Source organism: Triplophysa dalaica, chromosome 4 (genome assembly GCF_015846415.1).
Source record: "Triplophysa dalaica isolate WHDGS20190420 chromosome 4, ASM1584641v1, whole genome shotgun sequence".
Taxonomy (NCBI): Eukaryota; Metazoa; Chordata; class Actinopteri; order Cypriniformes; family Nemacheilidae; genus Triplophysa; species Triplophysa dalaica.
In genome coordinates, this window is record NC_079545.1 from 26,409,022 (window position 1) to 26,435,031 (window position 26,010).

The 26,010-nt window shown below is 37.1% G+C and overlaps 1 protein-coding gene across 7 annotated transcripts in view; it reads left to right on the top strand.

Annotated features, from left to right (window-relative positions):
* Nucleotides 1-26,010, top strand: part of kank1a (KN motif and ankyrin repeat domains 1a) — a 42,776-nt gene that overhangs the window by 4,253 nt on the left and 12,513 nt on the right. For 5 of the 7 annotated variants that reach the window (XM_056745748.1, XM_056745749.1, XM_056745751.1 and 2 more), the window contains exon 2: nucleotides 19,731-19,859. In XM_056745748.1, the coding sequence (XP_056601726.1) occupies nucleotides 19,823-19,859 (37 nt within the window). In that variant the 5' untranslated portion in view covers nucleotides 19,731-19,822. Of the gene's footprint in view, nucleotides 1-16,864; nucleotides 17,168-19,730; nucleotides 19,860-24,849; nucleotides 24,958-26,010 lie in introns of those variants that run through there. The other 2 variants (XM_056745747.1, XM_056745752.1) reach the window with 2 other exon arrangements.

Genomic DNA, 26,010 nt, shown 5'->3' on the forward strand with positions numbered 1-26,010 from the left:
TTTGCTTTGGAAGACAACATGTTAACTGTGTGTGTTTGATTGTGGATATAGTTCAATTGAACCTGTGTCAATGTGAAAATAGCTTATTTTGATGGCTCGTGATGGAGATCATGTAGACACTATGGTATAAAAGTAAAGGCACAGAGCATAATGCCCATTTATTCATTATCCACTGACTTCTTTAAACCAGGATTCCTGTCCTTAACTGAAGGCCTGTTGAACTGAAGAATAGATGACCTCCCATGATCTGTCCCACACTGGTTTCTAATGTTCAGAACTGAATGGAATGCAGTGAAGTGCAGAGTTGACGAATGCTTTGCTGAAGATTTTGGGCAGGAACAGGCAGGTCTAAGGAAAGAAAAGGCAAATGCCAAATAGTCTTGGATGTGAAAGACTAAGAATGGTATGTGGCAGTCTTTGCTCAGTTGAGTCCTCTCCATATTTGCCAGCCTGCTTTGGCGAAACTACAAATATTTGACATCTTTCTTAAGACAGTGATGTAGATGGTCTTTTGGACACAGATGGACATTTACACCCTTGCCCATTGGGATAAAACATTCGTATGGTGCCATCAGGCATTTAAGAATGTCATGATTCTTTCTTTTCTGTGGTTCTGGGGTTGTTTGTCACATGGCATTTGCAAATCAGCTCAAAAAGTCTTGTGGCAAGCTGGAGGCCTGTGAAGGGTTTGGTTGACTGGCCACCGGCCTCCTCAGGTTTCACTTGAAGGTGTCTACTGCTGCCTGTGGGACTTGGGTTACTCCACTCAATGTCAGCTAGGCTTGGGAACTCCTGCATAACCTTTTGGGCTCTGTTGGTTACCTGTTGTTTCATTATTTCATTTCATTGTTTTCATTGTTTGTTTAAAATATTCAAAGAAATAGAGATTTGCAACACATTTTTTTCCAATTGACTTTTTGATGTGTTGGGCATGTCTTCGCAGAGACAGTGTTTATGGTTTTTGAAAAGATTAACATGGTTAAATTGCAATTATATTAAACTGGGATAGAAAGTATTTTAAGTTCACTTTTTTCCAGCATCAATAATGGTGTCTTAAAGTTGAACAAGCTTGAAGTATAACATAAACCGCCTTTAATAGCCGGACCTGCAGCCTCTATCGGCAGTGCTATCGTGGGGATTAGAGATGTCTGCTAGATTTACATCAGGCTATGTTCTCTCTAAGCCATGCTTTCTCTCTGCAGCTGTTGGCTGAGTACCTCCCTTCAAAATAAACAGACATTCGACCATCCAACAAAGCTTTGGCATCTTTAGTAAACAAGTTAAAAGAATAAATGTTTGCTAGTTAGTTAGTTATTATAAAAAACAAAGCAAACTGAAACTGAAGGCCATGTTGCTTCCTTTATTGTAAGGATTGAAGTTGGCAAACCTACCTGCACTAGTCAGACATTGGATCACGTGGCCTAGTGTTCAGGTCCGCTGGTAGTTGATGCATCACTTTTCTGCTTATTTGCATAAACTGAAATTCTGCAAAACTCTCATTGAAAATGAATGACCTCCTTTTGTCGTTGCATTTCACTCTGTGAACACCCATTTCATTGCTTAAACACTTTCAGGCAATGGTTAGTGTGCCGACAAATTGCGCCAGTGTGCTCGCGGCGACCCATGTTCGATTCCCTTTTTCTGGAGTCCTTTGGCGTTCCCGCTCCCCTGTCTTCTCCATAAGGACTTTCTGTCTACTCTCCATTGTACTGTCTTTGAAGGCATAAAAGCCCCAAACATATAACTTTAAAAACAGATAAGCGCTCACTTCAGATGTGGCTTATTAAACATCTATTGATAACACATATTGCATATGCACTAAATATTGATTCATTTCACACTTTGAAGTTTCATTAAAAGTCTCAAAATCAGATAAAACATTAAAATGAAGATGCATAGCCAACCTGATCCTACACATTGTCTTTTATTTCTTTGTTTTCCGTAGCTACACAGTTTTATTTTCAATTTCATTGTACTGTTTAGTATTTATTTAAAACAAGCATGCTGCCTGTATTGGGTTCAGGGCTTCGCTTGTCTGAGCCCATCATCTGAAGACCTAAAGCCCAGTTCATAACAGGCCTCTCAGGTTTCTGTTTTCACTAATGGGGGCAGGTTCACCTAGGTAACCAAATTTCCATCCAGATTCCGCCTTCTAATGTATCTTTTTGCACATACTTTGTGCTTTGAGAGAAATTAAAAAAGTTAATGTTTACTGAAAGAAAAATTCACAACCATCTGTTTTGATTATTGAAATGAACATATGCCTACATCAACGCGGCCTATTTTTATGGTAGCCAATACAGTATTAAGGATGATATCGGTCTGCATTTTTTAATAGATAAATTCATTGAGTTGACCAATCCTTTCTGATGATGAAGTTTCCATTAAATGTGTTTCTAAAGTCATTTCTAACCCCAAAGGAAGGATATTTTAGTCAGGCTCTTCCGTAATATTCAGGGTGTTCGCATAAGGATTTGTGAACAAGCACATAGGGTTTACATACTGTATGTATACATGTATTTAAATGACACTGTCAGTGGCACATGTAAAAGTATGTTTTATCCACAGAATACCACAGTAGATATCTTCACATGTTCTGTCTCCCTAAGCAACAGTGGATGTCTGGAAAAATGCTGGGATTTCACAAGCCAAACTGAAGCCTACACTGTATGTTATGCAAGACTTGGTAGACTTTCACCTTTAACTAACTTTTCAATAATTTATCAAGACATTTGATATGTGGATGCTTCTTCCTCATTTTTAAAGCTATGACATCACCAGTGTGGTCCCTTAGCACAGCACAGTTTCTTGCTGTTGTCTGTATAATGTTAGGTATTGTGGCAGACAGCGGCTAGACGAGGTAAAACAGTGTTCTCTCATAGATCACAGTGTGATGACTAGATAAAAAATGCAGATGCTTTAGCTTTTGGTCTTTAGCCCACTTGTTATAGCGCCTGACTCCCATGTTGGTATCGTATCAAAATCTGCCTACCCGTGAGATTATGACTCTCCTGTTTTCCCCTCCCTCAAATCTCATTTTAGCGCTTGTTATTGATGAGTAGACGCCCACAACATGAGCGTGTTACTTAGTATGTGCTATTTGCTGTGATGGATTTAAACAAGTCTGAGGACAAACAAAAAAATATTTGAGACGTTTACAGCAAAACTAATCGCGATGAAGTTCAGCGAACATATTTGTTTTAAGCAGGGCAGGGAGTAACGAAATACATGTAACTTATTTACGCATTTAAGCAATTGTATGTCATTACATTTAAATGGTGTTAATCAAATAACAGTTAAATCTGAAAGGTATTTTAGATTACCAAAGTGATTACATGGAATTTGAATGGCATTTATTTCATATAAACCTTATATTAACTGTAACGGGCAATTAATGCAAACGGCAATTTGTGATTCACTGCCTCTGAGAATCTGCAAAAGCATCCTAAACTACAGTTCTGATTATAGGTTTCATACCCCTTGCAGAATAGGCAAAACTTTCATAATTTTAACGAAATAAAAATATTTATTTATATTTTAATAAAGATAAACTTTGTTAGAAAGTAATGAAGTCGGCTTTCATGAAATTGAGAGATTCCATAACTTGCAACTGCCAGTTTAAATCTGACACTTCAAATGATTTTTTTTTTTTTTTAATCTTCGGACAAGTAAAATATTTACTCGGACAAGTGAATGACAAATTTACTTTTCCGAAGGACAACCACATGACAATCCTTAATGTCAAGCCCTGGCAGTAGTCTCTCTCTGGCTTAAGATCCAAACATTATGTGGCTAAAGAGGATGACTATGTCATGGTTTATGGCGATGTTACACTAGGCATTGTCGGATGCCACTTTTGGTCGCCCTACGCTTGTTTGATGTCTTGTGTTCTTTCTTAATAACATATTTTTTACATTTTACCAAAAAAAGTTACAAGTCGCTGCTTTGTAGACCCAAAATGAAACGCCATTACGTCATGACAAGTCATTATTTGCTTTAATTATTAGTAATTATTTGTTTAACTAGGTCCACATTTGGATTTTGAGATCTTATCCAGATCCAGATTTAATTCTCAGCTCCTGTAATTACAGGGATAGATCAGATTCTCTGTGGGATTCTCACTTTGATGTTTCTATAAAGTGACTTAAAGGGTCACAACGCCATTGTCTGTTTCCCACCAAAGTTCACTTTTCACAGCTTTCAACTTCCTGCTGAAACCAAAGCTCCAGTGTTCTCCACACAATTCACAGCATTTTCTGCAGGAGGGTGTGCTTGCTATTATTACAACCTCATGACCCTGTGACCCCTCGCACTATAAACAAACACAAAATCACTGTCAGTAGGAGGCTGGTCTTCCCAAAGAGTGAACTTATCTTAGGTTGTTGTTATTTCACATGATAATTATTTGGGTTTATAAACTTAAATGGACAGTGGAGAAATATGTAATCTGGATCAAATGACAAACAAACTGTCATTGATGTTTGTCTTTTAAAAGCTGGAGTCAGTGTTCTAACAATGAGATTAAATCAGAGGGGTTGTTCAGAGTCGACCTTTCCCAGAAAGCATTGCATGATGCAGATTGCGGACTGTGCCTTGAACAAAATAGATCCCAGAACACCTGCTCACAAATAAGGTTAACGACAGACTTTCTGTTCATTATAAAGTTGCTGATATATGTAAAGTTCTTATAAACTGTATTCTATAGTTGGTCCACTTTATTTTATGTACGTTTTTGTTTTCTGCAAAAATATGGTAACTTGTATGTTTTTTTTCTTCCCATGAGTGAAGCAGCGTGATCCATGATCAAGTGCTGACAGATCTGCCTTTTTTTATAATTGGAGACATTACAGAACGTGTATGATCGATTGATCTATATGAATTTTATTGAAAAGGTTACTTCAAAGGAACCCAGGGTATGGGTTAATACGTTGTAATAGCCTCACTCTACTTGCATTTGTCATTAGAAACACATCAAATATTTAAAAATTCCTTTAAAAAAAACTAAATGTAAAAGTTATTTTGACCTACGGAGGCCGCCATGTTCTTTCTCAATGACGTCACATGGTTGCACGTACAGTCAGCCAAACTGAACACAGACACACACATCAGTTCTTCAGTCAATAAAAGGTAATGTAGGATAAATATATATATATATATTTATAATAAATAATGCTAAAGAAATAAAGAAAATAAAGACTCTATTTGGTGTTTTTTGATACATTTTAATATTGTTGGTCAGAAACTATACAAACATGCATATTAATAAGCAAAATCTTTGCGAATTTAATATATATAGACAATGGTTTTTTAGCCATTATAAAATCACATTTTATCCAGATTTTGATTCTTTGACGTTGATTCATCAACATCAGTAGCTTATTGTCTTCTCTCTCTCTCGGTCATTAGCTGACGGGCTAATATTCACGTGTGCTCTAATACAGAATAAATAACCAAACCGCAAACTTATTATTGTGTTGAGCAGTATATTCTCATAATGTATGAAGTATACGATAATGTTGGATGATGATGTCTTAAAGACGTTAGTTTAAAGCTGATTTAAGGCATGTTTATCTTGAACAGACGCTTACCAAACGCATAGTTTTTCTGTCAAGAGGATAATGTATACATTTTGCTTGAAAATGGTACTTTGCATATGTCTTATTTGATAAGCTGTGATGTGAACACAAAAATGTTTTAAAAAGGCTTGTCATAGCTGTAAGCTCAGTTAGGTGTAAATAACACGTCTGAACATAAACTACAGTAAACGGGATCCATCCTGTCCATGTGCAGAATCTGCTTTAGCTGAAGGGGACAGTTAAATTCATAGTGTTGTGCATATAATTTGTGTTTCATGAACTACACCAGCTGCTTCTTCATTTGTGTAGTTATACATTCCTTAAGATGGTGACTGGTTGTGTTTCATTTTCATTCTTTAAATGTCAAAACAGTCTCTTCCCCATAATTTACAATGCACGCGTGTGATCACAGTCATTCTAGTCAATGCTTGTGTTTACACCAGACGCTCCGCAGCACATTTCAAAAGTGGCCCCAAAAGCGTCTCCTCGCGCTGCTTCTCTAAAGATAGGCTTCTAGTCTATTTTTGATGGACAGCAAATACAAAATAAACAACAAAAAAATCATGTAAATATAGAATATTTCGAGTCGTATTTCACGGTCACATATCCCTGACATAAGACCATAAGGGACGACAGGAGGTTCATCCTCGATCAAAACCATGGTTATTTTGTGGTAAAATATCGTTTAACTATAATGATAATAATAATATTTTTTTAATGGGAACAAAACATGACTCATAGCAATGAACACATCAATATACTAGACAAACAGACAACCCCAAAAATCATACAAATATGGACAGGCAAATTGGTACCACATTGATAACGGAACAATAACTCGCCGGAGCCGTAACAGACCGCACACACGTGCAGTGTAAATGAGGGGATAGACCCAATACACATTTCGCGCTGCGAAACGCGAGCTGCACTGTGTTCTCCTTTTTTCCAAAGCGCCTGGACTTTGTGCTATTCTGTCGGCCTAGAAGATACCTTGCAAAAGCTCTGCTTCTAGATTTAGTTATGCTGTGATCATCTGTCTCTCCATTTTCATTGAGCTTGTCTACATTGGCTCGTTGGTTCTTGTCACAATACCTGCGGTGCACTTGCGGCTTCCGAAACGCTGAGATTTGTTTCATCTCGATGCGACATAAAAAGAAAATAGAGAATCGAGACTGCGTCGCCCCCTATTTCCGGGCAATGCCACGCGTCTATGATTATATGCACGCAAAATGTGAATCGGGCCTTAAAGGGGTTTCATACTGGTGTGTGATTTATTTGGTGATATGAACTCTCAAAACCTGCCTACAGGTGATTTTCTTTTTTGCCGCTGATAATAATCTCTACCTCTTTACTTTAAGTGTTTAAGGAAAATTGGAATATGGCAGGTCATAATGTTTCAGTTTTTCCTTGGTTAGTTGTCTTCAAATCACACGTCTATTTGAAAACCATGCTAAGTTTGCCCAGATTCCACAAGCAAAGTAATATATATAAACAAGATGTTGATTTAATGGAATTGTTGTTTGTGGTTTTACTTTAGCTGCTTGTATATGAATCGTCAGACAGAGGCCTTTTGTGAACATGCTGGATTTGTGAATACTTGCGCAGATGCTGTTGACATCTAATCAACCACAGCATTCAAGAACTGTGTTTATCCACACACAAGGGTCCACTTACACTAAAGGACACAATACAAACAGCATATTCATTCAAACACACAGTCTTAATCTAGTAAATGCAATTATTTCAGTCATTTATCTTGTTTCGTAATCTAACTTGATTCTTTTCATGTCTGCCTTTGGGGACTTATTTAGGAAGTGTGCATATGGGTGGTAATATAAATAGTTAATGTAAAAAAAAAGTAAAAACGTTTGCATTGGTCTTATAGGAAGAAAGTCAAGACCCTGTCAAAATATTTGTGCCTCCCATTGTTCACCCTGTTTGTGCCTCGATTGTCATAGAGGAAGCAATTAAAATTTCTACTCCCAGATTGTGTCTTCTGCATTCGTTCTAGTCATAAGAGGTTTAACAGAGCTTGCTTTAGTGCCTTGACAGGCCAACAGATTGTTTGGGGAAAATGGGATGGATTGAAAAAGGGGTGTGTGTGTGTGTTTGTGTGTATGTAAATGTGGGGCTTTCCTCAAACAAGCTTCTTGTAGTCATGCCTAACCCAGATGGGATCCTCGGTTGGTCTTCCTCAACTGTGTGGTGAGACAAATCACTTCAGCGTGACAACACTGTTATCTGTCTTTCTCCCACACACTGCCAGTATATCCTAAATTCCCAAAATGGAAGAAAGTGTTGATGTTTGTTATGTCAACAACAACAATTGAATTGAATCTGCTGGCTTTGGGCTCACTGTCCTGATTAAATATCTGTTTCGGACAAGAGACATCTATTAGTAATATATATATATATATATATATCAAATAAGCTTTCCTGTAGCTCAGGTGTAAGAGCATTGGTTGTGGGTTCGGATCCCAGGGGATTACACATACAGTACCTAGGTAAAATATATAGGATAAAGCAATGTAAGTCGCTTTGGATAAAAGGATCTGCCAAATGCCTAAATGTAAATGTAAGTTCTCATAGACAGAATTGTCAGGGCAGGGGTTTAATTAATTTATCGTTTGCTTGGCAGGATGCTCTCCTCAGAACTTTCATTCCGAGATAGCATTGTACAGCTTATCAATCACCTATGGGAATATATTCCTTCTGCAAGTCAGTTTGCCCTTAAGAGCATCTCTCATTTCCTGCTGATAAGATCATGCCCTATTGCTACTCTTAATATCAGCGTGAATATCTGAGCGAGCCATTTAATCATTCATGGCCACAATGTCAAGTCCCACTGGAGCATCTCTGCAACCAGAGACAAAGACTAGTTGCGTAGAGACCGGCTTGCAGAGATGCTTTCCTGATTCCTGACCCGAGACAGCTGGTCCAGTCACCGGCTAACAGATGGCCATGCATAAACAGTGGATCAGCATATTCAGGTGACGCACAGAAAGTCTTCCGTGAACAAGATCTTTTGTCGTGTTCATTTAGCAATCATCAGTTTTTTTTGGGAGGGTAGCTGGAAGCATTGAGGTGTCGAGAACCGACTGTTGCTTTCCTGCACTTTGGCTATTATTTTGGCATCTATTGTAAAGTTTATTAAGCGTGTCAGAGAACCTCCCTGAAACGTATTGTTACCTCCTTTACGGTTGCTCTCTCGATTGAAGGCATAGCAGATGAATGATTTCCCGCAAGTTTACGGAGGGTGCTCATGGTCTTTGTTGTGCTGGTTCTGGATGAAGGAATAGCAGTGGATGTGGCCTCATAGGATTGTAGGAACCCATAGCGTTTTGAAGAATAGGGATTTTTTTTTTTTAATTTTCCGATTAGACGTTACGACGGCGTTTTAGTCCCACATAAAAAAAAAATCATGTAGGAAACTGAATTTATTCAGAAAAAAAAATCAGACATGAACTAAGAACTAAGAACTCTTAAACTACAACTTTCACGTAAACAAAATACGTATTACGACGAGTTTATTCTCGTTACTTTTCGTCTTATTCTTGTAACATTTCGACTTTATTCTTGTAACATTTCTACTCTACTTTATTCTCGTAACATTTCGACTTTAATCTCGTAACATTTCGACTTTATTCTCGTAACATTTCGACTTTATTCTCGTAACATTTCGACTTTATTCTCGTAACATTTCGACTTTATTCTCGTAACATTTCGACTTTGTTCTCGTAACATTTCGACTTTGTTCTCGTAACATTTCGACTTTGTTCTCGTAACATTTCAACTTTGTTCTCGTAACATTTCGACTTTGTTCTCGTAAAATTTCGACTTTATTCTCATAACATTTCGACTTTATTCTCGAAATCGTGGATTTTTTTATTTTTAACGTGACACTAAAACGCCGTCGTAAGACGTGGTGGGACACTCACGATGAAGTAAACATTTCTCAAGTGTTTAATTTAATGCAATGTAACTTCTTTGATAAAGCATAGGTGACCTGAAATGTACCTATGCTAAAACTCCATTGTTTTTTGTATATGTTTTGTACAAGTCCCATCTGCAGCTAAATGCTCCTTTAGGGGGTTAATGTCCGTTGTATGCCAAGTTGGAAAGATTGCCCATTCCATGCATTTTCCACCCTAATCCGCCCCTGGAATGGGCCCTTTCTCATTAGCACATTATAGCCTAGCAAGCTCAAGTGGTTAAGCCAAACAAAAACCTTTAGCCTTTAAATGCAGCTCTAATTAGGACTGGCAAGATGTGTTTAGTGTCAGAAAATTGTAGCTCGTGTCTAAAACATTCCTGTGGTGTCTGTCAACACGGAGAGCCTTTAAGGTTTCTACAAAATGTTTTCTTTGGCTCCAATGCAGTTCATTTGAAACATTTAGCACATTGTTTTATTTAAATGTTTATTTTAAATCTGTCTAGCTGTGTTTCTAGTATTACACTGAAAAAATATGTGCATTTATTACATGTTAAATATTTTGGGAACTCTTTATTTTCTCTTTACAGTAAATACAAATCTTTATGAGAAGCAAATGATTAGGACATTGCCTATACGAATACTCTGCAATAAAATGAACTAATACTTCATAAAAGCACACGAAAACGTAGTGGAGTGTTTGTTTTAAAAAAGCTCTTGGTCCACTAGTTTTTCCAAAGGTTTATTTATTTCCGCCTTATAATGTCCTGCCAATTTTTACTGACTATTCACTGAGTGGACAATGAAGTAGGGATGTTGGTGTGGGTAACTAAAAGATTTGCAGAAGCGTTTAAAAATGTTCTCGGATTATGAATTGTGGACAGAAGGTCACAACGAAAACGTATTAAAGTCCCCGTGAACCGGAATTTGCGGTCGTTTTTATTTCCATATTTTAATGCATTCGCTAATGAAATTGAATTTCGAACGAGAAAAAGAGAAAGAATGGGTGATCTTGCGGTTTTCGCCATGATTTGATTGAATGTTAACAAACAGCCGTTGCATTTTGAAATGGAACTAGCGCAGTAGCATACCTCCCTCTGCCCAAGCCATATAACATTTGTCATTTAAGATGGAGAGTCACTAGAGGACAGAAGTGCATTCTCAAATATTAACTGAAGATTATGAGGCCACATGAATTTTAAGAAGAGAATTACCATTGGAAAGCTATTAACAATAAACGCTGCAATAATTCATGAACAAATATGAATTCTAATTTTTATTTTCACTGAAACAAGTGTTGCAGTTTGTTAGAAAGGGTGACCGACTGTCACTGTATAGAAAAAGACATAGATCTCTGAGAGAAAAGAGACGGGGTACTTCTCCCTCTGATTCATGTTGCCACAGTTTCTTTCATACATGCTTTTATTTTTTTGTGGAATGCCATGATGCAAAGGGACTGTTAAATTCTTAAGGTGTATTTTTCCCCTGTTATGTTTGAGTTAGAAGTGAATATGTAGGGAGCTTGATTCATTAGGAAATTATATTTCTACATCAAATTGTCTTCCGTTTATTGTTTCAATTGAATTAAAAATGATTTTATTGTTGTATTCCATGATTTGCATGTTGAAAATGTGCTCATTCCTTCATTTATTCGTAGCATACCTCTACAGGCCTCTAGATGGCAGTGGTGTCAGACAAATAATTAGTATTTAGAAGGCCTTTTGGGATTGACTCTCTTACATACATGGCAGATATGAAGATGAACTACACTGAAGAAGTGGGACAGAATAGCAAATCTTTGAAAATGTTTTTGCGATTGGATTTGAAATAGACAACTGGCACGAACAAAACCAGTTTTGTGTTTATGGTCAGTTTCACTGTGATTTTAGTTGGCGTTTTACTCAACTCTCAAAAATAGAAAACGTAGATAAGAAGACTGTGCTCTTCTATTGAGCCTGGAGCCGAGTTTATTTTCAAATTCTTGAAGTTGAAAGGTCATAGCAGCATAATAATGTTCCAGGGACGTCGTTTAGACATCGTGTGTTGATTTTAAGAAGTAATTTTAAGAATGTTTGGAGACTACTTTGGCGAATGTGCGTGCTTTTTAAAAATGGTTGTGGTGTTACAGATGGGCTTTAACAGATGAAATGCATTCCAAAAATAGAGAAGATCTGGAATCAGAGGTGCATTCCAAAACGGTTTTCCAAATCTGTGCTCGTGTCATGAATAGTCAATTCTCCAGCTACTCGTAAACATTCATAAACCCATTATTATTATTTTTGTATTTGTATGTTTTACTTTTTACTGAGTTCAGTTGTTTTACACTGGCCTTGAAAGACTTTGAAATAAACAGCATATGTGATACAACTGTGGCAGTCTATGCAGCACTTTTCTAACTTAAGTGATAGTTCACCCAAAAAATGAAAATTCTGTCATCATTTATTCACCCTTTTTGTCATTTCAAACCTGAATGGCTTTCTTTCTTCTGCAGAACACAAAAGAAGATAAAACATTTTTAAATGATTTTTTTTGCATGTTATATATAGGATTATGTTATATTGAATACGTTCATGAGGGTATGACAGTGTAGATTTCTTTTGTCAACATTTTACTGTTCTCTTTCGGTAGCTCGAGTCATGGACGGATACAGAATATGTTTCTGTGAGAAGAGAAGGTTCACACAGTTCAGGAGAGAGTGATTGACAGCGTGATGTGATTGTTTCCACCCAACAATATGCTATATACAGTTTAGGTATGACATGATGTGCATTTGGAGTTTGAGTTCATTTAATTCTTTCATTACTACAACCTTGTAACACAACCATGTGACCATTATATTTTCTACGTACAAAAATACTGGATGTATATATTTTAGGAGCCAGTTTGATTTGGGGTACGTTTTACTTTTTGATTAATGTTTGTGTTTCTAGACTACATGCAGCTACTATCACTTGTAGCAAAAAACAGCGGTGGATGGTGTTCTAGTTAAATCATCATTTGTATCGTTACCGCAAGAAATACCAGAAATGACTGTGATAGAGTTTTAGGGCCATATCTCTCATCCCTAGGGTGTGGGCACATTCTCTAAGGACACATTGTGTCCCTATGGACACATTCACAAAAATCAATGGCTGCCATTGTTATTCGCTCAACATTTTTCTAAATATCTCCTTGCGTGTTCTGCAGACGAAAGAAACTCATACAGGTTTGACATGATGAGGGTGCGTAAATGATGACAGAATTTTCATTTTTGGTTGAACTATCAATTCATTCAAAGGATCTTAGTTGTTTTTCGCAAGCAGTTTTTGTTGTTGTTAAAAAATTAACAAACGTGTTGTAATATTCTCTTTACTTCAATAAAGTAATATACATATTTATTAAAAGTTACATGTTCATGATTGGGCAGGCTATGTATATCTATTTTTTGTTATTATTTACTCATTTCATTGGCAGTTATTTCTCTGGCAGCGTGACATATGGAGGTCAAATACCTCTTAACCTTTGACAATAGTAGATAAGAGGCAATTTGAAAAAGCACAAGCAGTCTTTCAAATGATTTTACATTTAGGTCAAGCTGATTTGTTCTAAATAGTGTGTATTTCTGTCTACACAGTTATTTGATTTTCTTAATTCCAAAAGTATCGCATACGTTTAATCTTCTGTTCCATATATTATTCTGATAAGTATTTTTATTCAGTCTGGAAACAGGAAGAGATTGTAGTGGCTACGAGTGATGGCCTTGTAACTGATAAGCAAGCACTTTGCCTCCACTTACTAATACATTTAAAGCTACATCAAAGGAAGCCGTTTAAGGTTAACAGATCGGGCCAAGTGGGTGATAATAAAAATAGGCTAATATAGGTCTTTATATTTAGCCGACCCAAACGGGTTTAGGACCTTCGGTCTGATCTTCAGTTTAGTACAGAACTTTGCACCAGATACTTAGAAGGACCTTACATTCACGGTTAGGTTTTGATGTCGAGTTTTTTGGAGACCCTGGATGTAGATGCTTCAGATGAAACGGGTAATGACTGTGTGAATGGTTGAATTATCAACACAATCTTATAATGCTAATTAATATGAATTTGTATGATCTTATTTGTACTTTGAAGTATGATTTGCTTTTGCACCAATGATGTCAGGTATAGGGGTGGGGTTAGCGGCTGTCATATTGATTTTTTTTCTAACAATCTGACGTTTTTGTATGATTCACATTGTGGGAATTCATATGAATTAGCCACCGTATAAAACAGTCAAAAATTGCCGTGAGATCAGGATGGAATTATTGTAATCATTTAATACTGCAGTCCTTTCGAAATAATTTACAGTGTTCTTTTTTAACTTTCTAACTGCATTAAGATTATTTATATCGGTTGGTTGCTCGCTCTGTTGTGTCTTTGGCGATGCAAAAGTTATTTGCTATTTCGGTATCCCCTCAGTACTTAATTATAAGCTTTGAAGCTGAATTTGGAACAAGGGGGATCTGCATGCTTGTTGTAAGGAAAGGTCGGGGGCATTCGAGCCCGGGTCAAGCTTATGACCCTGCCAGAAGCTAATGCACACGCACAGGTGTGTTCACCATCCCCCTTCACTGAAGTCTTTTGGTTCTGGCTCATTCAAAGCTTAATGCTGTAATGAAATTCAGCTGCCTGCTTTCATGGTCAAGTTGCCGTGGGCCAAATCCCCTTTCTGCCTAAAGCTTGTCTTCATTATGATGTCCACTAAAAGGGGGTTAATGAGTGAACATTAGGCAGTTGAGTTTTTCCTACTTCAAACAATAATGTGGTCCGGATCATCACACGTGGTGCTTAATTTAAACTAAAGCATTAGTCAGATGTTTGAATGAATCATGATTCGCGGTCCGGGTCTTTATAATTAAACTTTATAATTAAACTCTGCTTAGCCAATTTTCAAACATCATCTTAATTTATTGAAAATAAAAGCCTTGACGATCTGATATGTAATGGAAAGAAGTAGAAGTACAAGTTCAGAGAATCTCAGGGATCGAACACGGGTCTATCCAGTGTTGCCGACTTGGCGACGGGTTTTTTTTTTTTTTTTTTTAGACCCCTTTAGCGTCTTATTTTTAAAAAAGCAACTAGCGACAAATCAAACTTCTTTCTGAATAAGCCTTGGCGGCTTAGCGAAACATTCTGCTTCACTTCTACTGCCCAGACCGTTTTGACGCGTGATTCACAGTTCGCATGTACAATGTTTCCAAGAACGAATCACTTATTGATCTTGTTTGAGCATTTATGATTACGAAACGCGACGAAACGTCATGACTATTGTCGTGTAAACATGAACACGGATGGATTTTAGCTGTTCAACGAAAATTATTTCTGGTGTGTAGTTTTAAGGAGTCGAGTTCACTGACTATTAAATTGTTTTTGTTGTCTGCCAACAGAAACACAAAAATAAGTCATTGAGAACCTATCTATTGTGCATTTGGGTGAATTGTTTTAAAACAATACTTTATACGACAGCTCAGAGAGTAGAGATATGAAGCAGACCTGAAGGTCTTTGCTTGTCAGATACTACACGATGACGTCGTGGATATGCAGATTAGCACGTGACGTTATCTGGCGACATTTAGCGACTTTTCGGCAGGCTTTATCTACTTTCCGTTGAAAAGAGTTGGCAACACTTGGTCTATAGCGTCGAAACAAAAAACTTTACTCCACATGCCACCGAAGTCTCAGTTTAAATCAATGTCGTTCTTATTCTTTCACTGTTTTTAATGATACTGGTGGGCGGAGCTAGTATAAGATCTTCTGCTTGCTTTGTGCGCTGAAGGTAAACAGAAGCTATGTGAAAATTATGCATTAAATTGAAGAGGAAAGTTTCAAAACATTGTTCCCTCCTGAGAATTGTGCCCCTGACCAAACTAGTCTATGATTTGGTTTTGCATTTAATTTGTCAGTGAGAGACAAACACAATTTTAAATCTTCATTTAAAATACTTGTATTAATCAAATATGCTGTGTTGGTCACGTTGCAAACAGGAAACAACAGCATTCAGCCACACGGCTATCCAACCTAATTGAGGACACCCGTGTGCGGACTAACCCTTTAAAATTATTATGTGAAGGTGTATTAGAACATTACGTGAATCTTTTATTTTATGGGAAACTAGGTGTGTTTTTTTTTAAAGATACTACACCTTACCACTCCCATTTTACAGCTGCATAACTCTCTTTCCGACTTTCGTGTGTTTGTCTTTAAATCTGGTGCTTTGTATGGACCTGCACTGCATGGTTATGAGCAGCTTCTGGCTATAATGTTGAGTCAGGTGACTTTCTCCTCACGCTTTCTGCTTTCACCACAGTGGAGATAAATAAGCATGGGATGTTTCCAAAGAGAGGAAAGGAGAGAGTCACGTGATTTTTTTTTTCGTACTTTCATTTAAATATTTAACTAAATATGTTTTAAAAATCCTCAATGTGTGTTGTGCACATTGTGTTTAGAATTGTAAATTAAATGGGTGATTTGCCGGAAATACGTGTTTTTCTTTGTCTTTGTTGTGTTATAAGTCGCCCATGCATGTATTAGACACGTTAAAGCCAGAGGTCGCCCAGACCAGCCTGAAATGCCTTCTGTAATCCCACCCCGGCAAATCTACGTCAGTTAGTAACACGATTTGACTAAGACTGCCCATATATAAACCCAAGTAAGGTGGGTGGTCTTGTAAATCTCGTTGTATAATATAAGGAGAAAATGGCGAAAAAATTACACACAACATGCATCAACAAAATATTAATAACTGATAAAATTGTAGTGGATTATGCTTTGTCGTGTGAGGTTTTTTCTACAGTATGCATTTCTTTGAATATTAGAACAAAGCACATACAGTATATCCTGATATGCTTTAGTTTGCCTTTTGCCAAATGATTTTGTCCAATAAATATCTTAGTTTAGTGTGTTGTCCATCTTTTACCATCCCATAAAATGAATCCCCTTTTTGGTTTAATCTAACCAGATTGGGAATTAAAAGAACATGTTGCACAAAAAGCTGTTTGGTCTTCGCCATGACCACAACTGTATATTGATATAGTGCTTCTAAATTGCTTGTCCTGTCTCATCTGCTGCCATTGTATGTTTTAGGCAAAAAAACGTTATTCAAGGATCTATTAATCCCTTAAATCACAGATTTATCAGCGATTTCTTTTTCATCTAGACAAAGCCATCTAAAATACCGACTTTCCCAACAAAGGGTTGAGAACAGGGAGTAACCTTGAATTAAGAAACACACCTGTCAGTATTTCTGTTCTATCAGTAAGAATATACCTGCCGTTACATGTCAACCTGCACTGGGCTGAACCTGTTTGCTATTAACAAGCAACCTTGCTGATGCCGTTGTGCCAGTGGAGGACTTTATTTGGTACAAGTGTTTCCTTAGACATCATTATCTGATTTTCACTGGGGGTCTTGGATTAAAGGTGCTGACCCTTGAGTTTGTCACTGATCTGTCCTACACGGATGCATCCTTTCCTCTTATAGGACCCAAGTCGTTCAACTGACATCTGAGCAAGTTAGCTAATCTTAGCTGTAACACACACTTCACTTTACATGGATGTCTCTTGACTTTTAGGCGACTGCAAGGCCAGTCATGCTGATCTCTATAACTACATGTTGAAGAAGTTTAAGAATGACTGAGCAAGGTAGGTTCTTTAAGTGTTTGCGTGCACATTATTTTGCCACTTAGAAATGTTATGTTAACCTCATAGTTGACATTGCCCAGACGTATTTATTTGGACTATGACTTTGCTGTGATTGATAGATATTTCTTTAAACAACTGTCTACACCGTGTAGAATAGGTTTTTAGTCTGAAGTGATTTGTCGGTGAGCTCTAATGTTCTTGTGAACTTGGAAATTCTGTCTCATATTAAAACAAAAAAGACATATTTATACTTTCTAATTGCGCACACATTTCATAGCTTTATTTTGACCTGATGCCATTAAAAGAATGTTGCACAATGTTTTTAGGTAGTTTCATGTTGTAGCTGTGGACTTTGGCTTTGTTGCATGCGTTTGCAAATGTAAGGCATGCTGTTGAAATCGATGTGTTTCTGAACGTTCTTTTGTGAAAAACATAACATGTGCTGTGTTTCGTAATATTCAAGACTGGTCCAATCATTGTTTTTACTGGCTTCCCAAGTCTATGTTCTTTAGAGAACATGATCGACCTCCCACCGGTTCTTCTTCCTGCTATTCCACCTTCAGGGATTTATGAGGCTCACCAGTGTATCTGCTGTACACATGTATGTCTGTTGCTCGGTCGCCATTTGCTGCGGTTCTGTATACAGTTTTCTGTCTTTAAAATGTAATGATTTTAAAACTGAGGAAGATAATGTCTGTAAATGCTTGAAAGATTGAAGATCACTGAGACGTGTCGGAGTTGTAATGACACACTGCAGTTCCCATGAACACATGCAGTGAAAAAATGTGTCCCGCCATTTACTTTGGAAACTTTTGGTATTTGACGGGACATATAAACGGTCAACATCAAAACTGTCAGGTTCCACCCACTCAAAAGGTTTGCCTGTGAGTCATTTTGCATTTTAAGGTTTGTAGAATTGCGTTTGGGGCGGGGTTTGGTGGAGTGGGTGTGGTTTAAAAATGAACAGAACAACAAAAGTTTGCAAAATGGCAATATCAGCAATGAGTTTAAGTTGAGGGTCAGGCAAAAATAAAACCTGTACCCAAAAATTCCTTCTAAACTAACCATGCATTGCTGGTTTTGGTGTCATCCAGAATATAGCAGGACTCTAGACTAACATTTGAGAGAGGTGGTACTGGTGCTACAAAGTCATGCAGTTGGTGGCATTAGCCCTTAATTTGGTAGTGCCATAGTCGGGGGTGAGGCAAGGAAAAAGTAACAATTAAACTGCACCCTAATGTGTTTAATACACTAATAAATCAATTACAAATTAATATGAATCTTTTTAGTTTTACATAAACTCTTTCATCACTTTAACATATTTAAAGTACATCTTTAACAAATAAATATTGTAATTTGTAATCGTAATATTGTAAAATATTTTATTGCAAACAACTCAAATAAGGAGTACACAATTCCTTTAATATCAGTCCGTGTTTTTGAGGCCGTCATTTGTTAACCATTATAAACAGAGATCTATATTATGCTGCTATCCCTTTACGAGCAAGTAAACGGACATACAGATCTAATGTGACACTTGCATTTCCCGACTGTTTATGTTACTGATACGGACTACTTTTACAAGGATCCTTGCTAATATGTGAGTTTTGACGTGAGTTTGTGTTTCTAAGACCGTTTCAAAGTAAGAAGACGTTAGAGAGAACTCCGTTTAGTAGTTTGCGCTCTGACTCACTGGGCGTCCGCATATCTCAACAACATGCGAGAACTGGTCGCACCGGCAGGAAAAAAATTGTCGCAAAATGTGATCATTTGGTCACAGTCTAGAGCCCTGATATAGTATAGGTGCATATTTGGAAAAATATAAGCAACAGACTGTTTCTGGGAAGTCATTGAATAGAATAGAAGGACGAATGCTTGTTTTTTGTTCTGTTGAATACAAAATTCGATATTCTAGAATTTAGGAAAGCAAACAGGTCTGGGGCATTTTTGACTACAATTTTTTTTCCCCTACTATGGTAGTGAATGATGTCCCAGAATAGTCAGCTGCTCACATTTTTTCCAATCATCTTTCTTTGTGTTGAACAGAACAAAGCCATTTATACAGGTGGGGGTACATTTTTGTGTGGACTCGCCCTTTAAGCGTAAGGGTTAGCACTGTTGGATGGGTCACAAGGTTGTCTACATATGTCCACCAAGGTTAGAGTTCTATTTGTTGTTAAATATTAAATAACCTCAGTGAAAGCTCTTGTTTTGGTTAAACTACCCACAAGGTCATGCACAATATTACAACGCTATGGTTTGTCACTTGTCCTATATACATTTCATTCAGAAATTTACTCTGGCGCTGCAAGTTCCGTGGTGTGTCTTTCTCTGACATTTTAAAATGCTCCAGATTCTCCTGACATGTTTGCTGCATTAATAAAGTGCGCGTGTCGTTTTATTTATATATATATTATTTTACAGTAAAACGCATAGGTATTGGTTTACAAATATTCAACTATGTTCCATCTTCAATTTTAAAATGGTTTTGAATCATGCATGTGGTGTAGTTTCTAACATCTTTTATCTTGTTTTTCATGTATGTTTTTATTTGTTTCTCCAGTTTGCAGGTTGCATGGCAAGCTGATTTGATGCATGTCATTTGCATGAGCGCATTCAGGCTGTCTGTGGGATTTCGAGCGAGCGGCTTCCATCATGGCCCAAACCATGCATATTAACGGCAACGCCTCAGGTAACACCCCTCCCTTATAATTTTGCATGACTATATGTTCTGTTCACTGATGAACATCACTAGGTTCGCTTTTTCGTTGGATAATAGAACATTGCTCCAACAGCACCGCTATATATCGGAAACATTCTTACAGCATTGTTTGAGAATAAAAGCGTCCTGAGAAAAGTCCTGCACCATTCCGCACATCTTAAACTGGGGGACGACATTGCAAATCTTCGCAGCGTGCTGTGAAATATTGCTTGTCAGCCTTGCGAGACTGTGAGCACAAAACCACAGCTTCAACACATTCCATTACACATTCTTCCTGACAGTAAAAGAGCAACAAGATGAGTAATAGGTCTCAGATATTATTTCATTTGCTTTATATTGACTGATGCAGTGGAAAATAAATGGAGTTCATTAGAACTAAAGACTTTAAAGCCTATTTAGTCTCATTCCAAGGAGTTTGTGCACTGTGTAACCAACTTATGCTGGTCGTTTTGTACCTCTTTATTTCTCAAAGCAGCATGTTTTTGTTGACTTTAAGTCACACTGCTAATAGATAGCAGACCTCACTTTAAGATGTTGTGTCTGATTTGAAGACTTTTGTTGTCTGTCTGTCCCATAACCTTTGACGTTTACACAATGCAATTCAGGTCAGTTACAGTCTAAGGAGATATTGTGTTTTCTTGGACTCTTTCCATGTGGCGGCTTTACAGCAGGCTAAGGCCAAAGCGCTTGGTGTTGAAACGAGACTGCCAAGCTGTGGCTTTTATGAAGTCTAGAGTTTAGCTGATTAGCATGTCAAGATTGCAGGTCTCATGGAAATGCTGAAATTTTGGACACTGGCTTATGGGTCGATTATACTGTTAACCCACAATGGATGCATGTGTTCAAACATACTGTTAGCTCATTAACCTTTAAACATTTGTAGTTGCTTTTGTGTGTATGCCCACTGCAAACCTAAGCTTCCTGCCTGTTCTAGAATAAACAGAACAGTGATAGACTGATATATTGCCTTTTGAATTTTACCCTTTCTCTTTGAATTTCTTCTATTTAGACAAATATTTCACTATTGCATAAACTGAAGGGTCAAAATGTGCTTTTATATTCAATATAATAAAATATAACTTAAAATAAAATTGAGAAAAACAAGTAGGCTAAATTAAAACAAAATAATCGAGCCCTTTCCCTTCTTGAAAAGCCTTTAAAAGGCCTTTAACTGACTGCTGAAAGAAAGTATTGTTCGGTGTACCCCTACACCAAACCACTTCATTAAAAAGTGTTTTTCAACATTATAAACTGAAAATATGAATAAACGAAAACTGTTGGATTATCAAAGGCTACACTGCAAAATGACTTAAATGTATGATGTTAAAGTATGTCGCTAGCGGTGGGACAGGTCATTCTGAAGGGATGTTTTCAGTCTCTCTCTGTCTCTCTGTCTCTCTGTCTCTGCGCTGGCTGCTGCTTGATCATATAACACGTCATGCCTATTTTGCTTTGTTGGTAAAACAAAATTATGAACTATCGTGTCTCATTTACTGTATTTGGATAGTTGACAAATATACTGTATATGTGTCATATGGTGTGACAGCAAAAATAATTCATATTAAAATTCGTAAAAACAGTGATTAATTTTTTTCTGTCACACTATAAGGCACATTAATTTGTTAGCAACTCAATTGCATTTGCTATATTGGTATCTTATCGCCAAGTTTGCAACGGTACATTTTTTAAATTGGACATTAAAAACCCATATTGGTCGACAACAAATAAAGATTTTACGCCATGTTTTACCTTATTGCTCTAATATTGTGTTTAGTTTCTATTCTTTTTAAGTACATGAAATTAAGTCTCTCAGTCTGGGTTTGGCTGGTCTATATGGTAATATCTTATCTCAATTAATGGTAGAGTATAATACATATCTATGCCTTGTATTATTTATTATTAGGTGAGATCAGATGTGGGCCTATGATTCAGACATGCATTATTTTAATTCCCTCTGTAATTCCAATTCATTCCATCTTTGTTCATGTCCTAGTTATACAGGCTGTAGTACAGTATCCTTATTCTGGGACGTGGTGGTTTTGTTAACTCAAATAACAATGAATCTGTTCAATAGCTCTCTGTCTGTTCATTCATAGCATATTCATTCATGTATTATGAGTAAATGATAATTTAAAGTGAAGTGACATTTCAGATTTTGGTTCTTTGTGCTTTACTCACTTATAGTGTAATTAAGTGCTTATGGTTACATTAACATTTACATTTATGCTTTTGGCAGACGCTTTTATCCAAAGCGACTTACATTGCATTATCCTATACATTTATACTTGGGTATCTGCAATCCCCTGGGATCGATCCCACAATGCTCTTACCGCTGAGCTACAGGAAAGCTATTAGCTGGTTAGGGGTGTAACAATATATCGAACAATATATCACAATACAGAAACATTAAGATATGTTTCGTGAAGTTATTAAGATGTGAATCGTAAATTTAAAGCAATATGTTTTTAAATGAAATGCATTCTTATATTTTCATGTTAAAATTCAGTTTTATTTTTCCGTGAAAGATTTATTCAGTTTTATTCATTTACATAAAGATGGTTGAATTAAACCTTGAATGTTGTGAATTATTTAACTAAATTCCAAATTACTAAAAACTCTTAATGGGAAAAATCTGTCATTGAAGTGTTGATTTTTTTTAAAATCGTGGTGCATCATAAACCCAGTATTGTGTATTGTAATGAATTGTGAGCTGTGCGTATTTTGAAACCCCTGTCTCGTTTAGTTTGTACTGTACTATTCATTACCATGAAGTTTCATTAGCAAGTTAAGCATCAAGGCCAAACATTCAAGTGAGCATCTATTTCCTTTACTAACATTTAACACATCCTCCCGTTCATTGAAAAGACCTGCACAGACTGTTGTAATAAATCAACTGTTCTCATTCATTTATAATGTTCAGTGAATATTGGCTTCAGTTTTGTATCTGAATCAACCACACAGAACTGTGTTTACTCAACTAAAGATCTAAAACTAATATTTGGTAGTTGCTCTTTTTTGGTAGGTCGTGTCTGTTTACCAAACGCAGCATTTTGTGTGGTGGCAGTATTCTGATGCTGATCATGCAGATATTTGCCGTCTACTTGCTGACATGCCATCGGAAAGATTTGGATAGACACAGAAGATAAGCGTGACATTTTAAACTTAAAGATTGATTCGTACTAGGTTTACGATCCATTTTTTTAATCTGTTGCACACTATTCACAGTTTGTATTGTAAAAGTGTCTGCCAAATTAATGATGTTAAATAAATGCCTTAAAAAGTATGCAGTTGGGAGGCATCTAGTCTGTCTTTGTTCACCTCTCTCATTATAGACAGTGCAGAAAAGCACTAAGAGTGGAATGTCTCAGAAAAGAGGCTGTCTGCAGATCTATTTACGGCGGTTTACATGATGCTAATGCTACATTTGGTAGACTGTTGGTTTTTACGGAGAGAACTGACACCGTCCCGCTTAATAATTAAAAAACCTTCATGAAAGAAGTTTTTGTGTACTATTTTTGATATCGTACAGGGTTTTCAAAGGAAACCCACATATATTCATTACATCGTCACATAGATTTCTTGCAGAGGACCCCACCCTGCATGTAGACAGAGTATTTTATATGTTGTTTTCTTTACATTAACATTCTTCAATTGTAATTTGTGTTTTAACAGTAAAGCTTCCTGTAAATATAACACTATTATACACCTTTAAAACGCACATCATTACATGTCAAGCATTCAGCTCCTCCTGTCCACAAGTATCTTGGTGACCACAGACATGCCAAATGATCATGTGTCATGTTTGTTAGTCCACCTGTGACTCCTTTTTCTCTGCTTTGTTATTGGTCACACCCTTACTTTGAGTTTTAGTCCGTCAGATTTAGCAAAACATCATGTCACATTACCTGGAAATGTAACATTTCAGGAGTATCCATGCAGTCCAAGCCAACCTATTTTGGGTATGAAACGTCAGCCTATACTGGATCTGTGAATTGCACAGATATGTATAATTTAACTTCCACTAATGACGAAAAGACACAAAGTTTATTGATATGAAATGTATATTTGGTGTAACTTCCGTCTAATTTTTTTTATCTTTTACCCTCTCACGGTTGGTGGTTGGACCAGTCTAGCCAATGTAAGGCACACAGGGATGAAGAGAGAGCAAGTTTGCTTCATCCAATTGAACTATTTTGATCTGAACATCCTCCGGGGTGTTTTTGTGTCTGGCGTCCGGTGTAATTTTAGACTCTTAAGCGATGGTGTGGGTGGATTATTCTTGGAGCTCTTTCTCACACTGCCTTCGTTTTGTTTCCCTTACCTCTCACTCATTCATTCGGTGTCACAGGTCGACAACCCCCCTCCGTGTTCACATACAGTAGGGTGAGGTCAGCTGCCCTAATATCTGTTTGCCGTACCAGACAAGCCAGTCTCGCTCTCTGTGACTTTGCTGTTTAGTACTTGCTATGCTCAGCAAACCGGCATGCTTTACAGGCTAGGGATTGTTGCCACGCAAATGTGGGTTAAAGGGTTTTGTCAGTGCTCTCTTGAATTATTGTTGCTTATTTAAATGCAAAGTAAAGCCCTAAAGTTTGGTTTGAGTATTTGAAAAACATCATCCAACTGGTCTGTTTACACGACCCTATTTTTGTTTCTGTGCTGGTATTTTTATCAGCAAGTCTAGATATAGATACACTAGACACACCACGGAGGCGCAAACAAATAAGCTTTATCTTATGTTTCTGGACGATTTAGATTGTTTAGGTTAACATAAAAAAGTGTATTTTAAAAGGACCCACTGTTTGAAGGGGTTACAAAGTCTTTTAAAGAGTGCTTTGAAAGAAATAAGGCCGCGTAAGTGCTGCGTGATTGGTCTAGGCAGCCAGCCTATCACGTGCTGGGCTAAGTTTACACCAATAGTGGAATTTTTTTCCCCTTATGGAGTGAAGGTTGAGAAAGTGCTCAGTGAGCGAGCAGAGGCTGCCTGCAGCTTGTTCTACTTATAAAACTCTATTACGGCCTGCGAGGGAACATGCGGCGCTGCATGGAAACTGCTGTTTGACTTGGGGTAAGTGACGCTTGAACAATGAGGGATTTGGTTGCTTAAGTGAAATCCTTCAGTTCTATCAAAGGCTACGGGAGACAAAGTGTTACATGCTCAAGTCAACTTCAATACATTTGACATACTTCTTTGAAAAGGAAAATAGCAAGGGGATGTGTTTAGTGGTTTGCTGTTTATATTTAATGTACTGTGTCTGCTCTCTATATTAGCTGAAAGTGTCTTTGGTTCCAGAGTTAATCTATCTAACTGACGGCAGCAATTCTCTCTCTGGTGTGGAATTTGGACCGTGATTTAAGATCTGTTGATGGATATTCCTAGGCTTCTAGCTGGAGAAAAGAAACCTTTTGCACCATTGACAAGGCATTTCGCGTCTGATGGGAAGAAGTGAAATGTTTACAATTGTCAGTCGCATCAGACCACATATATCTTTGGTTAGAAGGAAACATTTGTTCTTCATGTTTCCCTTTAACCCCACCCCCACCCTCCCCTTAAGAATACTCTGTAAACACATGGAGTTTGTTTTGTCATGATACAACGTAGAATGCGTCTGTAAGTTGGTGTTATAAATTTATTTATTTAACCGTAGGTAGGTAGTTCATGTATCTGTAAAATCATAGCCATATAATTTTTCTACACTTTTATATTGTTTAATAATTTGAACTGGTAATAACATTCCTCCCAAATAAAAATATTGTTTTTATTTTGCATTTACTGGCAGAACATTTCAATATTCTGACCAGTTTGTCCAATTTCAAATACGTATACTGTTTTTGCAGATGTGGAGCGCTGCAAAAAAAAACAAGTTCATATTCATGTCTAATCAACACAAGATAAATGTTTTAAATGTGTTTTAGGATCATTTCAATCGAAGAAGCCTGACTTCTTTACAACTTTCTTGCAATCTCTTAGTCTTTCACATTGCATTTTTTTTATTCCTGAGGTTTCTTTCTGTTGAAATTCGACAGACACTGGACTGGAATAGCCACTTAACATGCAGAAATGCACAAATTAAGTGCTCTCTTAATTATCAGCTGTAAAATGCATTGCTGGATATTTCAT